Here is a 12,869-nt window from a genome sequence, read left to right as displayed (position 1 = left end):
ATAAGGCAGAGAGGGAAATAAGGCAGGGGGGCAGAGACTGCTATTTTAAATAAGGTGGCTAGGGAAGGTTCACCGACACAGCATTTGAGCGAAGACCCGAAGAAGAGGACTTCAGTCACAGAGTTATCTGGTCGAAGAGTATTCTGGACAGAGGGGACGGTAGATACGAAATCCCTAAGGTGGAAACATTCCTTTGTGGGGGAGTGAGCAATGGGGAAGAGAAAGGGGGCCCAGAAACCTAACAGCAAGCCAGACGACCAAGGGTCTCGCAGGTCATTTATAAGGATCTGGACTTTACTCCGAGTGAGAAGACTGAAGGATTTTGATCTTAGGTTTCAAAGGGAGTGTTCTGGTTGCTAATGTCAAGAATAGGTTCAACCAGGCAAAGCAGAAACAAGGAGGATATTTCAAGAATTTAAGAATGATAGGATAGTGTCTTGAACTACAGTGGTAGTGGCCCGGCTGAGGGTTCTTTTTTGGAGAGGGCGAACAGACTGGATGTGGAAACGAAAGTAGTTTTTTGTTTTGTTTTGTTTTGCCAAGCAATGGAGTTGTTGTTTCCTGGGGAAAGGATGGGAGAAGCAGGTTTCTAGGGGAAGATAGGGCATTCTAGCTCGGGAGTGTTCAAATGAATCTTCCACACAGTTAAGTTGGAGGCTGCCTTGAGATAAATGCTTGTCTTACTGTTAAAAATTTCTTAGAAAAGGGGCGCCTGGGTGGCTCAGTCGTTAAGCGTCTGCCTTCGGCTTAGGTCATGGTTCCGGGGTCCTGGCATGGAACCCCGCATCGGGCACCCTGCTCAGCGGGAAGCCTGCTTCTCCCTCTCCCCCTCTCCCTGCTTGTGTTCCCTCTCTTGCTGTGTCTCTGTCAAATAAATAAATCTTTAAAAAATTTCTTTTCTTAGAAAAGCAGATATCCTCCCTTAAGCCAACTATTTCAAAAAAAATTTTTTTTTCTAGACTATCATCAAAATTTCTTTGGCTATTTACACCCATTTTATTTCAAGAGGCTAACAGCCTTTTATGCCGAGAACTTCCTCTTGCAGGTGAAATCATCGCAGATGCTTTCTTAAATTTACTTACACTGTGGAAGGTAGAGCGGAATATGGTACAGAAATGACAGGGCCCAGGATGCCACCATTCAGGGAAGAGGGCACACCAAGGGAGATTTCCAAGAACAGGACCAGCAACCCCCGCCCCCCCCAAAAGGTCAGGTTGTTAAATCGTGTGAAAACAGTAAAAAGCCTCACAAACGTCTTACCAAGATTTAATGTACATTTATTCTTAACACGTGGAACATATAGTATAAAGATTTCATACTGAATAAATGATATTCATTAAGCCAAAAAAGGAAAAAAGGAGGAATTTACATCAAGTTTTAGCTACATTGTTTGAAATACAAATATGCAGATTTTATCACTGAAAAAATCTCAATTGTGTTTCTTCATCAGGAACTTCAACTGAACCTAGAACTTTTTCACACCTCGATTAGAAAGAAAACAAAACAAAACAAAAACCCAGAAAAAAATAAACTATAAGTTGATTGGCTGCTGAGACAGCAAGGACTTTTTACAGAGACCTGTACAGCGTCGTGCCAAGAGGGGCGACGTCTGGCAAGAGATTAAATAGCTGTGTCTCGCTTTGTGCAGGTCACCAACTTGTTAACTCGTCATACTATAAAGGGGCGGCTGGGAGGGGGACCAAACTGTGGGGATCCAAGGGTATGTGCAATGTACAACGTCATATATATACACACGTGGCAGCGCAGCCGCTGCAGCTAAAGGTTAAAACCAGTTCTAAGAGGTGATCTCAGGGTTATTCATACAATCAAGGAGGAGAGAAAGAGGTCAGGGTGTTGTAGGTTCACACATGATACTTTGGGGGAAAAGCCTTTTTTTTTTTTCTCCTCAACATTTAACTAAAAACATTTTTAAAAACTACAGCTTGCTGCTGACCCAGCGTTTTCTCTTGTTTCCATGTGAGACATTATTATTACAGTATGTTTACAGTATCAGGTGTACAGTACAGTACATGAAAGGGTCTACACTCTACTGCACAGGCCTCTCCAGTGAACAGGGTCTGTCCACAACTGCGAACTTCTCGGCTCCTGCAAGATTGTGAATGTACAACAATAAACCACACACAGTTCAGCAGTCACCTTTTTTGTCCTTCAGAGGTTTTTTTTTTTGTATTTTTTTCCTTTTTTTTTTTTTACCATTAAAAACAGTTATGAAATGTGGCATCCCATTGATGCAAGGGCCGGGAAAGCCATTTTTATTTTATTTTATTTTATTTTTTTTTCCCCAAACTCACTGTAAACGACAGTAACTTTGGTTAAAATAAAAAAGTCTTCTATGTAGGCAGAGCTTTGTCTTTTCAAATAGGGTGGGGTCCTGAGGGGGTAAGGTGAGGACAAGGAACAGAAAGGTGTGAGGTGGGCGGGGGGGGGGGGGCGGGAGAGGAGGAGGAAAGAGAAACAGGAGAGACTTTTTACCCAAGGGAGAAGCTGGACAGCACAGGGTAAACTGGATTCTGAGGTGGTTTTGCATAAATAAAGGGCAACAGTCAGTTTCTAAGTTCTCCACACACGCACACACACACAGGGAGGGAGGTGTCCCACGGCTGTCATGACTGGCCAATCAAAAACAGTACATCACAAATGACTTGTGAAACCAATGAGTTCATCAACGGTGATACCGAGATGTCCAACAGCCGCGACTCGTACAGCGTGAACTCCGAGTGGTTCTCGTCCACCTTGGCCAGGGCCAGCAGCGCGCGGGCAGCCCGCCGCATCATGTCCACACTAGTTGGCTCGAAGGGCGGGTTCTGCATGTGGAGCAGGCTGGCCTGGCTCTGCTGGAACTGGGTGGCAGCAAGGCTGTCCTCCAGGAAGCCGAGGAGGTTGCCGATGCTGCCCTTCTGCACGGCGATGGCGCGGGCTGCCAGGCTGTCGCCCTGCGCCAGGTTGGCCAGCAGAACCACGGCCATCTCCCGGCACACCGGGTTCTTTCGGTCACTGAGGAAGCGCACCATGGTGCTGTACAACTTCTCCAGGCGGCTGAAGGGGGGCGTGGCCAGGATCAGGTCCACATTGTTGTCCTGGATGCTGAGTTTGCTGAGGGTTTCCAAGACCAGTCTCTGGGGGGAGAGGACGGCGTTGGGGCCCAGGGTGGAGAAGGGGTCCTGGGCTTCAGCGGAAGGGCAGACTGCCCAGTGTAGGAGTCCGTCCAGGACAGGCAGGCAAATGCTCTCAGGGTACGGGGAGAGGTCCAACTGCCCCGAGATGTTGGCGAGCGTGACCAAGGTGTTTTCCCGGAGCATCTCCAAGCAGTCCCACCACCACTCCACTTTGTTGCAGCTCACCCCTTGGTCCTGCTCCTCCTCCTTCTCGTAAGTCAGTGGTGCCTGCTTCCGCTCTGGGTGCTTGTGGTGCAGGAGGATCAGCTTGCCCAGGATCAGCAGCAGCCCCGGGTGTTTGGACATCTCAAAGTCGTTGCCGGGCACAAACGACAGGCTTCGGATGGTATTGGAGACACAGACGCAGCGCTTAGCGAGGGAATCCTGCCAGTCCAGAAGGGTACACAGTGGAGTCTCATCTTTACTGTGGGGTTCGTCCTCTAGGATCTTGATGTTCCGGTGGCTCTGTGCCGGGCTGATGCCGAATGGAAACTTGCTGCTCTCCTTGGTGGCCTCTGCATTCTTAGCTCCCTCCTCGGTCAACGTGCTAGACCGGGTGGACAACATGTCATCCATTGTGGCTGTGATCCGTTTCTCCGGAGGGCCATCAGGTGGGGGGCCCTCCTGTTCTGTTGTCCCTGGAGTACCCTCTGCTGCTGTGACATGTTTCCGGGTGACTGGTGGGCAGGGCACATGAGGCCGGGTCGGCAGCAGCTCTGTCTTGCTCTCAAAGTGGGTCTGGATATGCTCAGTGGTGTCCCCCCCACCAATCCGCCAGTGCAGCAGGCCACTGTCAAACTCCTGCACGCGCCCAAGCTTATCTGAGCAGTCCACCACAAACGGGTCATTCTTCTGCACAATCTTTACTGGAAGCTTGTCAAACTTACTAATCAGTTTCTCCTCACTACTCTCTGAGGCTGCCTTGTCCTTGCCCGAGAAGGCCATCTCCTCGTCATTTTCCACTACTTCCTCTTCTTCTTCCTCCTCTAGTTTAGGACCTAGAAGGTCTTCCTCTTCCTCCCCCTCCATGGGGGCTGGACTAGACGCCTTGCTGAATCTCCCAGGGTCCAGTAGTGTTCTCTGTCCTGGGTCACCCACCTCATACTCCTTTAAAATGCCAAAGATCTCGATCAGGCAACGTCGGAAATATTCCACAAGGAGCTCTAGCAAACCTGGGAGCTAAAGAGAGAAAAACAGGAAATAAATGAAGGAAGAAAAGTGGGCTAAAGGAGAGAATCCTTGATCTGAGAGGCCTCCCACAGTCTTCTACCTAATCTCCCCTCCTTTCCTTGTAGGTCAGACATCTGTATCCCCAGGAGAGACAGAGTTGCTCCTTTACCAAAGGCTCTCCACAGAGTAAGTCATTCAATCTTTCCTATGCCCAGCATACAGTTCTTCCTTCTGCTCAGCCTACCTCCACGTAACCTGCCTCCAGCAGGACGGACATGCTGACCGACAGCTCTGCACCTCACCTCTTGGCCTCCTCTTCCCAACCAATTCCTGCTTTTCTTCACCAGGCCCAGTTTCCTACCTGCTGGTCATTGATACTGTCCCTCTTAAGACACTCTCTATATTCCACTGCCAAGTATAGCCCAAGGCTAGGCATGGTGGGATGATCCCTTCAACACGAGCTAAGAAAGGGAAAGCAGTGTGGACAGATATTGACCTGCTCTCTTCTCCTAGCTCCCCAACATTCCAGGAGGCTGGACCTCCATGAGTCAATCATGCAACATAATGAGTGGGATGAGGCTTCAGTCCTCCAAACATTGGTCTAAGCTGGTGCTAGGTAGACCCAAGTTCCAGCTTGGATCCTGTATAGGTCATTTACCTCTAGAAGAAAACACTAATCTCCAGTCAGATTAATCTCTGGCCAAAGAGAATAAAGCAGAATGGAAAAAATAAGGGCTTTAGAATTAGAAAGATCTAGGTTTGCATTCTAGCTTTTCTAGGAACTAGCCATGTGATTTAAACTCTCTAACCTATACTACTTCTATCTTTCCACTGAACGCAATGGAAATTCCTACACTTGACACCGACTGTTCTGAGGTCTAAATGGAATATACCAAATGCCTGGCATATGGAAATTGCTCAATCAATACCTGTTCCTTTTCCTTCTCATGGGGGGCAATTTTATGTAATGGACATAAAGTTGGGCTCTGGAATCAGAAAGACTGCTGACAGCTGTGTGAACTTGGGCAAAGATAAGACTCTGAGCCTGTGTACTCTTCTCTAGGAGGCCACATGTGTCTCAGAAGGCTGTTGTGAAGATGATATGAAAGAACATATGAAGGACCTAGCCCAAAGTGATGGCACACGAAATGGTTAACTCTTAACAATTCCCTCTAGTCAGCTCCTTGATAGATAGGTTGGTAGGTACACTAAGGATGATCAAAAGAAAGAGTGGGATGGTGCAGCAGAAACTCTTCCTAGCTATTGGTAAGACTCAAGGTGCACGTCTTGTGGAGAGAGGATCTGGAGAATCACCTCTGCAAGAACATAATTAAAATACCACCACCACCACCCACAAGCAGACTTCACTTCCCCTTCTATACCTTAGGAAAACGGGATCAATAAAGACCTCCTATATTCACAGTGCATGAAGACAGAGAAGAAGAAACTGCCGTGCTCACTAATAAAGACCACAGGTTTTTCTTGGTAGTCTTGAAAGTTGGGTGTCTTCACTCACACCAATAGAATCTGCATTTCTTTCTTTTTTTTTTTTTTTTTGCATTTCTTACCAATACCAAAAAGTTTCTCCCAAATTCCCTTTGAAGTCAATCCTGATACCTTACACAAATTATTACTGTTCTCAGTGCTCTGGGCCCACGGCCAGTGGCAACGTACTGGCACAGAAGATACCAGAGAGTGAGCGAGAGAGGGGAGACCATGTTGGCCGGGGATGGCTTAATTCCCTGTGTCACTTAGTGCGGTCTGCTTCAAGATCCCAGGCCCTCCCATCCTTCCAATCTTTCCCAGGCACCTGTACTCACCTGACTGAGGTTGAAGGTCATGATGCTGTTGTCATCATACAGCAGGATGTTAATGGTGTCTAATGCCCATGTGCTCTCTGCCAGCAGCCCAGACTTGAGGGACATCATTACCCGCCATGCCTCCGGGGTTCCTGAAATAAACCTCCATGTCGCCCATCTACCAAGCCCAGGTTGGCCAGATGCTCCCCCAGGGCTGGCCCATCAGTCAGGCTACTCTGAAGATAACACATGGCAGGAGGCAGTTCCTATCTAGGAGAAGACACACATCTGCTTCTAGGCTCCCTTAGGACATCACTGCATGGCGCTTCTTTTGGTAAAGCCTGAAATCAGCTGTTTTCCTTATCCAAAGTTCTTTGGCTCTATTATAGACAACACTGGACCAAGATCTTATCCCATCCGGAATATTAGGATGGAGAAAGAAAAATGGACAAGATTTTAAGGGGCAGATGAAGCAACCTGACGAGGGAGGTCTCCTTACCGATGTCTTTCATCGTGAGCCGCCTCCTCTGCTTCAACACGGGCTGTGTTGCTTCCACGGAGCCAGGTGGGAAGGTGATGTCCCGCCGAATCATGGGCGGCTGCACGGGGGCAGGTGCTATGTGCGAGGCAGGTACCGGGGGACCTGCCTTTTGCATCTTCATCCCAGAGTGTAGGAATGGAGACTTGCTAGGAGAGGTGCGGTTCTCCATTGGCCGGGGCAGGGGAGCGGGGCTGGATACCTGAGGAATGTGATTCTGCATGCTTGGCGGGGGCTGGTAGTTGGAAGGAGGGGGCCTTGTCATGGGGGGCACGGGGGCAGAGGGACCATATGGGGGCTGCCGTGTGCCATGGGAAGGCCACGGGCCTTCATGGTTGGCCCTCTGATCCGTATGCAGCATTTCATCTGTTCGGTTCACGCCATGGTAGGCGGGGCCCTGGGGGGCAGAGCCAGTGCTCTGCCTGTTGGTGTAATTGTAGGTCATGTCATTACGCCCCTGCCACATGGTGCCTTGCTGAGCGACCTCAGCCGATGCTTGTATGGGGCCGCCCATCATCTGCGGTGGCATGTTCTGCTGGGCATTGGAGCCAGGGGGCGCAGAGACACGGTCTCGGCCAAACTGGAATGGAAACTGGTTCTGGGGGCCGCCCGCTGGTCGGCGCTCAGTAGCAGCGGCGGCCGTGGCAGGATAGGCGTTGCCATACTGGTTGTACACATCTTGCTGAGGGGAAGGCTGGGCGGCTTGCTGCTGGCTGGCAGGCTGGGGCTGGGCGGGGGGCAACTGCTGCTGTTGGGGCTGCCCCTGCCCCGTGCTGTACGGCACGCTGTACATCTCCCCTTCGTGCCGCTTGGCAGGAGGGCCGTATGTGCCGTCCATCGGCCGTTTGTAATTCTAAGACAGGGACAAGCAGAGGGGCAGTTAATATTCTGCACGCAGGGACACAAGACGCACAGCTGCCGAGATGGCTACACCAGACACTCGCCGGCTTCCTTCTGTGCCTCCAGGGGGGACAGGGACTCCAAGGGAAGAAAGGAATCACCTTTACAAATGATCTTTTGAAGTTGTTTCTGAAAGCAAGAATCAGTCCCTATTTCCCCTGGTCTCCCTTGCTCTAGGTAGAAAAATGTAGAAAAGTTCAAAAATCAAAATAAGATCGGTTTCTAGCCCTTTTGGAGAACTAGCGAGACCGGACTGGAATCTAAACAGGGATGAGATTGAGGGCTCGGCTCTTCAGCAGAACTATGTGGGTGGGAGCATACCAAAGGACCTAGAGCAAGCCTTCCTTAAACTCTCCAACTCAGCCTTCTAACCGGCTCCTGGGGGGAACCCAGCTGCCCTCCTCACCTGCTGCTGCTGCTGATACATTGTGGTCTGCTGGCTGGGGAAGGGGCTGCCGGAAGGGGTGCCTTGAGTGGAGAACTGATTGCCATAGGAATCATGTCTGCAGGAGGGAGAGAATCAGAGGATCAGGGCGGGAAGTGGCAAAGCCTGAGCCACAGCGACGCCGATAGCAGCCTTCACTCACCGCTGCTGCTGCTGCTGCGGCGGGTAGCGGCTGGGAGAGTACATCCCCGAGTCTGGGTTGGAAGGCATGAGAGTCGGCTGTGGGGCTCCGGTGCCCATGTTTCCCTCGGGTCCTATTCCAGGCTCCGTCCTGTACACAGGTGGAGCAGTGGATTGAGTCCACAATAGCTGTGGGGGGCTGGGGTGGGACAGGAGCAGGGGCCACGCTCACCTCACTCTGTCATAAGGCCCTCCATAGGGATAGTGCTGTCGCGGTCCCATCGCCACATTTCCCAGCCCAGGGCCGGCAGCTCGGCTGTAGGGGTCCATCCCACCGTTGGGGCCCTGCCCCGAGGACATGAAAGGATCGCTCCCTGGAGCTGTGCGCAGAAAGAAGGTGTGAGCAAACCGGTAAGCCAGCAGGCCTCGCAGCCTACACCTTGCCTGCCCCAAAGACCAAGCCCTCTTCAGGGCTTGGGTTTGTTCCTAGTTTCCTTGACGGGTTCAGAAGAGATCTAAAGAGGTTCCAACCAGCAAAGAGCACGTACTTGTTAAAGTGTGACAAGGTGAGGCCAGGGAGAGGGAGACAAGAAAGGAGGTAAGGATGAAGAGTGGTGGTTGGGTCTGGAAAGGCCTATCTCCGAGAATGGCTTGACAAGAACCGTGAACCACTCTCAAGATATCCCCCCATTTCCCTGGCCCTGTCCTCAAGCAGTTGGTCACCTTTCCTCATGCCGCCATAAGGATCCTTATTTGGCTCGTAGGACATGCGCCCCATCATGTCAGAGGTATTCATACTGGGCTGGTACCCAGGGTTTGGAGTCATGGAATTCCGCTTCTGGAATGTGGGGTCACTTCCATCAGGAAACGCATCCTGGATCCCAACCGAATTGCTCCTGCTCCAGAGTGAGGAAAGCCAATTAAACCCCAAATAAAGCAATTCCTTCAGTAAGCAGGGCACGTGAGAGTCCCTGGCTGGGTGGGCAGAGCAGGGACCACCCTGGGCTGCACAGAAGCTCATGCACTTCTGCCCAGGTCCTCCAAGCAACCTGCCCCTGCTCCTGGCCTTACCTCATGCCTGGCAAGGGGGGGATCTGACTGTGTGGTGTGGATGCTGGAGTTGGTGGCTTCAGGTCTCCTCCTTCTGCCATGGAACTGCTGGTTGACTGAGGTGTCTGTGGCCCCTGCATAGACCCAGATCCCGCTGTGGACAGAGATGTGGGGTGAGCCGGCAGGTGTTTAACTCTCACAGAAATATACAAATGCCCTGGGGTTTCTTTGGAAAGGACTGTTGTAAGGGTAAAGCTGGGGTTCTTTAAAGCCTAAATCACCCTTCTCAGCAGGGAATATGTAAGGCCAGGTAATAAAAAGGGAATTTGAGGGTTCTTCTTCTTCTTCTGCTTTTTTTAATATAGGCTCCATGCCCAGTGTGGAGCCTGACGTGGGGCTTGAACTCACGACCCTGAGATCAAGACCTGAGCTGAGATCAAGAGTCAGACGCTTAACTGACTGAGCCGCCCAGGTGTCCTGGGGAATCTGAGGTTTCTATTGCTCCTTGATGCTGTTTTGCATTTGGAGAACAGGAGCAGTGTGGCAATGCCATCACCATGCTAGTGTTCCCTTGTGTCTCTGCCAGCTTCCCTGACTACTTTTCTTTACTTCCCCAAGGACCCTGTCTAACCTACTAAACCCTGTAATGCTGGTGCACAAGTTCCCAGTCAGAGCCCCTGGAATCCTAGGTAGGAAGGCTCCACCTTGCCCCAAACCTTCAGTGTACTTTAAGAACCTAGGAGCTCCTACTCACAAGCATCTAGCACAGTGTCACCTCTCAGGTTCCAATGTTCTTCTAAGCTGATGCAAGCAGAACTACCAGTAATTAATGTTTCCATTAGTTACCATTCCCAGCAGCAGATATCCCACTGCTTAGGCCTCCCCAGCCGATGAGTCATCTCAGGCACTCATTACACCCTCAGAGGTCAACACCAGGGCACATGTGTTCACACCCACCTTCTAGGAGCCCTGGCCTTCTTCCCTCCCCATGCTTGCCCAGGCCCCAGCCTCCTCTCAGAAAGGAGGGTGGGCAGAGGCACTCCCATCAGAGAGTTCCATTCATATCCCCTCCCCTCCCCCTCCTTCCCATTCATTAGCATATCAGCTCCCTGGGGAATTCAGGGCTCGAGTCTGAGCTGCATTCTAAGGCGCTGACATCAGTGGGCCAAAGCTCCCAGATGGCCCTGCCTCACTGCGGATTTGTCAGATTTCCCTACTCCTCTGGTGTCCCTCCTACTCGCTAGTTTACAAACATTTGGCAAGATGCCAGGTGCACAATGAAAATTAAAACTTAAGGGCTGCTGCAGACTACCTCTCAAGGGAGTCGCCACTGTCCGCTCTTTAGTTCTGTCAGCGTGGTAAGCCCTGGGGTAGGGCAGGGCAGCGCAGCGCACATATCCCTGGGGCCACGCACTGCTGAATAAGGAGTCTGGACCCCTGAATGCTCCCCGTGAAGGGTGAGCCTTAGTGGGGCTGCTCACCCGATCCTTACCAGGAGAGGGAGGTTGGATCTTGGGCTGGGACTTCTTGGAATCAGCAGCTGCAAAGATGTCTGGGGGAGGGTCTTCTCCCCGTTCAATCTTGCACTCAAAGGCATAGAGACACTGGATATACTGCTTTTTCAAGGAGCTGGCAGCACTGCTTGAGGTGCCCACATTGAGGTTGGTCGCAAGTTCCCGCCATTTTTTGTTCTTGTTGACCTGTACAACCAACCGAAGAGTTGAGGTACATCTTCCACCTGGTCTTCCTGCTCACAAGCCCCAAACCCCATCAGGCTACCAGGCACTCATCTCTTACGGAATCACAGTTCTCAGTTAACCACCAAAGTTAACCCCCCTCAGTGCAGAGTCCACAACAAATGTTAAATCCATGGCTAGCTGCCCTCTACCCTCAACAGGCTCTATCCATAGATTACTGCAACTAGCAGACAGTGCTTATTCAAAAGAGGGCAAATTTCACATCATTATTAATGGGAGAGAACAGAATTCGGAAGGTATGATGCTTTACACGAGTATACTACTGAAAAATGGTGTGCAAATCACCATCAGATCCAAACCCCTTCAAAGGCAACAATAAAAATCAACATTTTCCAAAATGGAGACATGGCAATATCAGCTACCACTCTGCTAGACTTACTTTGTCAAACTGGAGGTTTCCATATCTGGGCTGTTTTCTCGTTGTGGGGCTCTTTGCAAATTTTACATTCTTGTGCCACTGCTGCCCTGCTTCTCAGTGACATGTCACCAACTACAAGCCCCCTTCTCTCACCAGTCACTGTCCTGATTGTCCAGGAGATGCTTCAGGCCCTCTAACTTCTCTGTGCCCTCCCAGCGGCCAGCCTATACTTGTCTCCTTTCCTAAGCTTCAGGACACACTGACCAAGACCATTCCCCAATCCCTACAGTTAAATGGTCTCTCTGCTCTAGCCAGGCAGGTCTCCTTCTTCATGTATTCTTATGCTTACTCATCCACCCCAAAGGCTGGGAACACCAGCTTTCCAGTCCCAACACACAAAGGAAGCTCAACTGACCTGGTACCTGTGATACCAGAGAGAAGAGTGATAAGGAAGCAAAGAGAGGGACAACCTAGATGGCGGGGAGGTGACCAGGAACACTTTCCAGAGCAGGCTAACATCTGAGCTGAAGCCTGAAGGTTGGGGATGGAGCTGGTTGGGTATATTCCGGACTCTCTCCTATATCTCCATGCCACGTAGGCCGGTCAACTGGATGACCCCTTCCTCTACCTACACCCTACTAATCCTTCACAGAAGCTCAGGACTCATATTCTGCCTTCTTGGAAGCTTCACAAACTTATAACGGCACTCTTTCTCCTCTGAACTCCCACTGACTTTAGCATTCAATTACATCACAGCACCTAAAAGGCTGGTGTCCTTTCGCAAACTGGAAGACAGGCGCAGGCTTCGGGATTCCCTCTGTACCGCCATCCTAGGTTCGGTGAATCCAGAAGCCTATCCAATCAAAAGTATGCCGAACCTAACCCGACGCCCCCTCCCTTTCCCTACAGGCAGGAGAAGCCTGACTACGAGAACTCAGTACCAGGGAGAATGGCAGGAATAAGCCCAGGGTCACCTCAGAAGCCTGCTGTGGCTTTGCTTCCCACGCCAGTTACGTGGCGGTGTGCACGTGTCTTGTTTTGTTTTGTTTTCCTTTGTGGGGGAAGGGAATAAAGCCTGAAGGGAGAAGGAATTCATAACTGACTGTTGGTTGGCTTCATTCCAATCACTTTCTTTTCTGCTGGTGACAGCTGTTTTCCTCTTCTGATTTAGAAGGTTTGGAACACGTCTCTCCCCGCCACGCCTCCCCCTGAGCTCAGCCACAAACTCAGATCCAACAGCAGGCTCCTGATCTGATGACTACAGAACACGCATAGGAGGAAAGTTCCCAAAGCACAGCATTGCCTCAACTATTTGCCTCCTGGGCTGAGTGTAAAGCAATGCTGTAAGGTATCAGAGCAGGGGCAAGGCTCAGGGTGGTATTCAGTTCAGAGGTTTTTAGCACAGATTACTGCATTCACTTAAGTATGCCATATGGAATAACTAAACACCCCACCTACTTCATCCTTCATAAGCTACTTCTATTAAATAGCTCCTGAAATCCCATCTTCACTGGGACTGGAAGGAAAGGGTCAGCAACTACTCTGGCTACACCTGT

The 12,869-nt window shown here is 50.7% G+C and overlaps 1 protein-coding gene across 3 annotated transcripts in view; it reads right to left on the bottom strand.

Moving 5' to 3' along the window:
* Window positions 1–1,256: 1,256 nt before the first annotated feature.
* Window positions 1,257–12,869, bottom strand: part of ARID1A (AT-rich interaction domain 1A) — a 69,100-nt gene continuing 57,487 nt past the window's right edge. For 2 of the 3 annotated variants that reach the window (XM_081817801.1, XM_081817802.1), the window contains exons 12-20: window positions 10,691–10,898; window positions 9,220–9,352; window positions 8,872–9,047; window positions 8,381–8,528; window positions 8,171–8,299; window positions 7,990–8,086; window positions 6,645–7,536; window positions 6,167–6,297; window positions 1,257–4,355 (exon numbers count right to left, since the gene is read on the bottom strand). In XM_081817801.1, the coding sequence (XP_081673927.1) occupies window positions 2,625–4,355; window positions 6,167–6,297; window positions 6,645–7,536; window positions 7,990–8,086; window positions 8,171–8,299; window positions 8,381–8,528; window positions 8,872–9,047; window positions 9,220–9,352; window positions 10,691–10,898 (3,645 nt within the window). In that variant the 3' untranslated portion in view covers window positions 1,257–2,624. The remainder of the gene's footprint in view (window positions 4,356–6,166; window positions 6,298–6,644; window positions 7,537–7,989; window positions 8,087–8,170; window positions 8,300–8,380; window positions 8,529–8,871; window positions 9,048–9,219; window positions 9,353–10,690; window positions 10,899–12,869) is intronic. The other variant, XM_081817803.1, reaches the window with a different exon arrangement.

The sequence above is a fragment of the Leptonychotes weddellii genome, chromosome 4, assembly GCF_054177405.1.
Source record: "Leptonychotes weddellii isolate Sample4059 chromosome 4, ASM5417740v2, whole genome shotgun sequence".
Taxonomy (NCBI): Eukaryota; Metazoa; Chordata; class Mammalia; order Carnivora; family Phocidae; genus Leptonychotes; species Leptonychotes weddellii.
The sequence above is the reverse complement of the archived record's forward strand: the minus strand, read 5'-3'. Positions and strand labels throughout refer to the sequence as shown.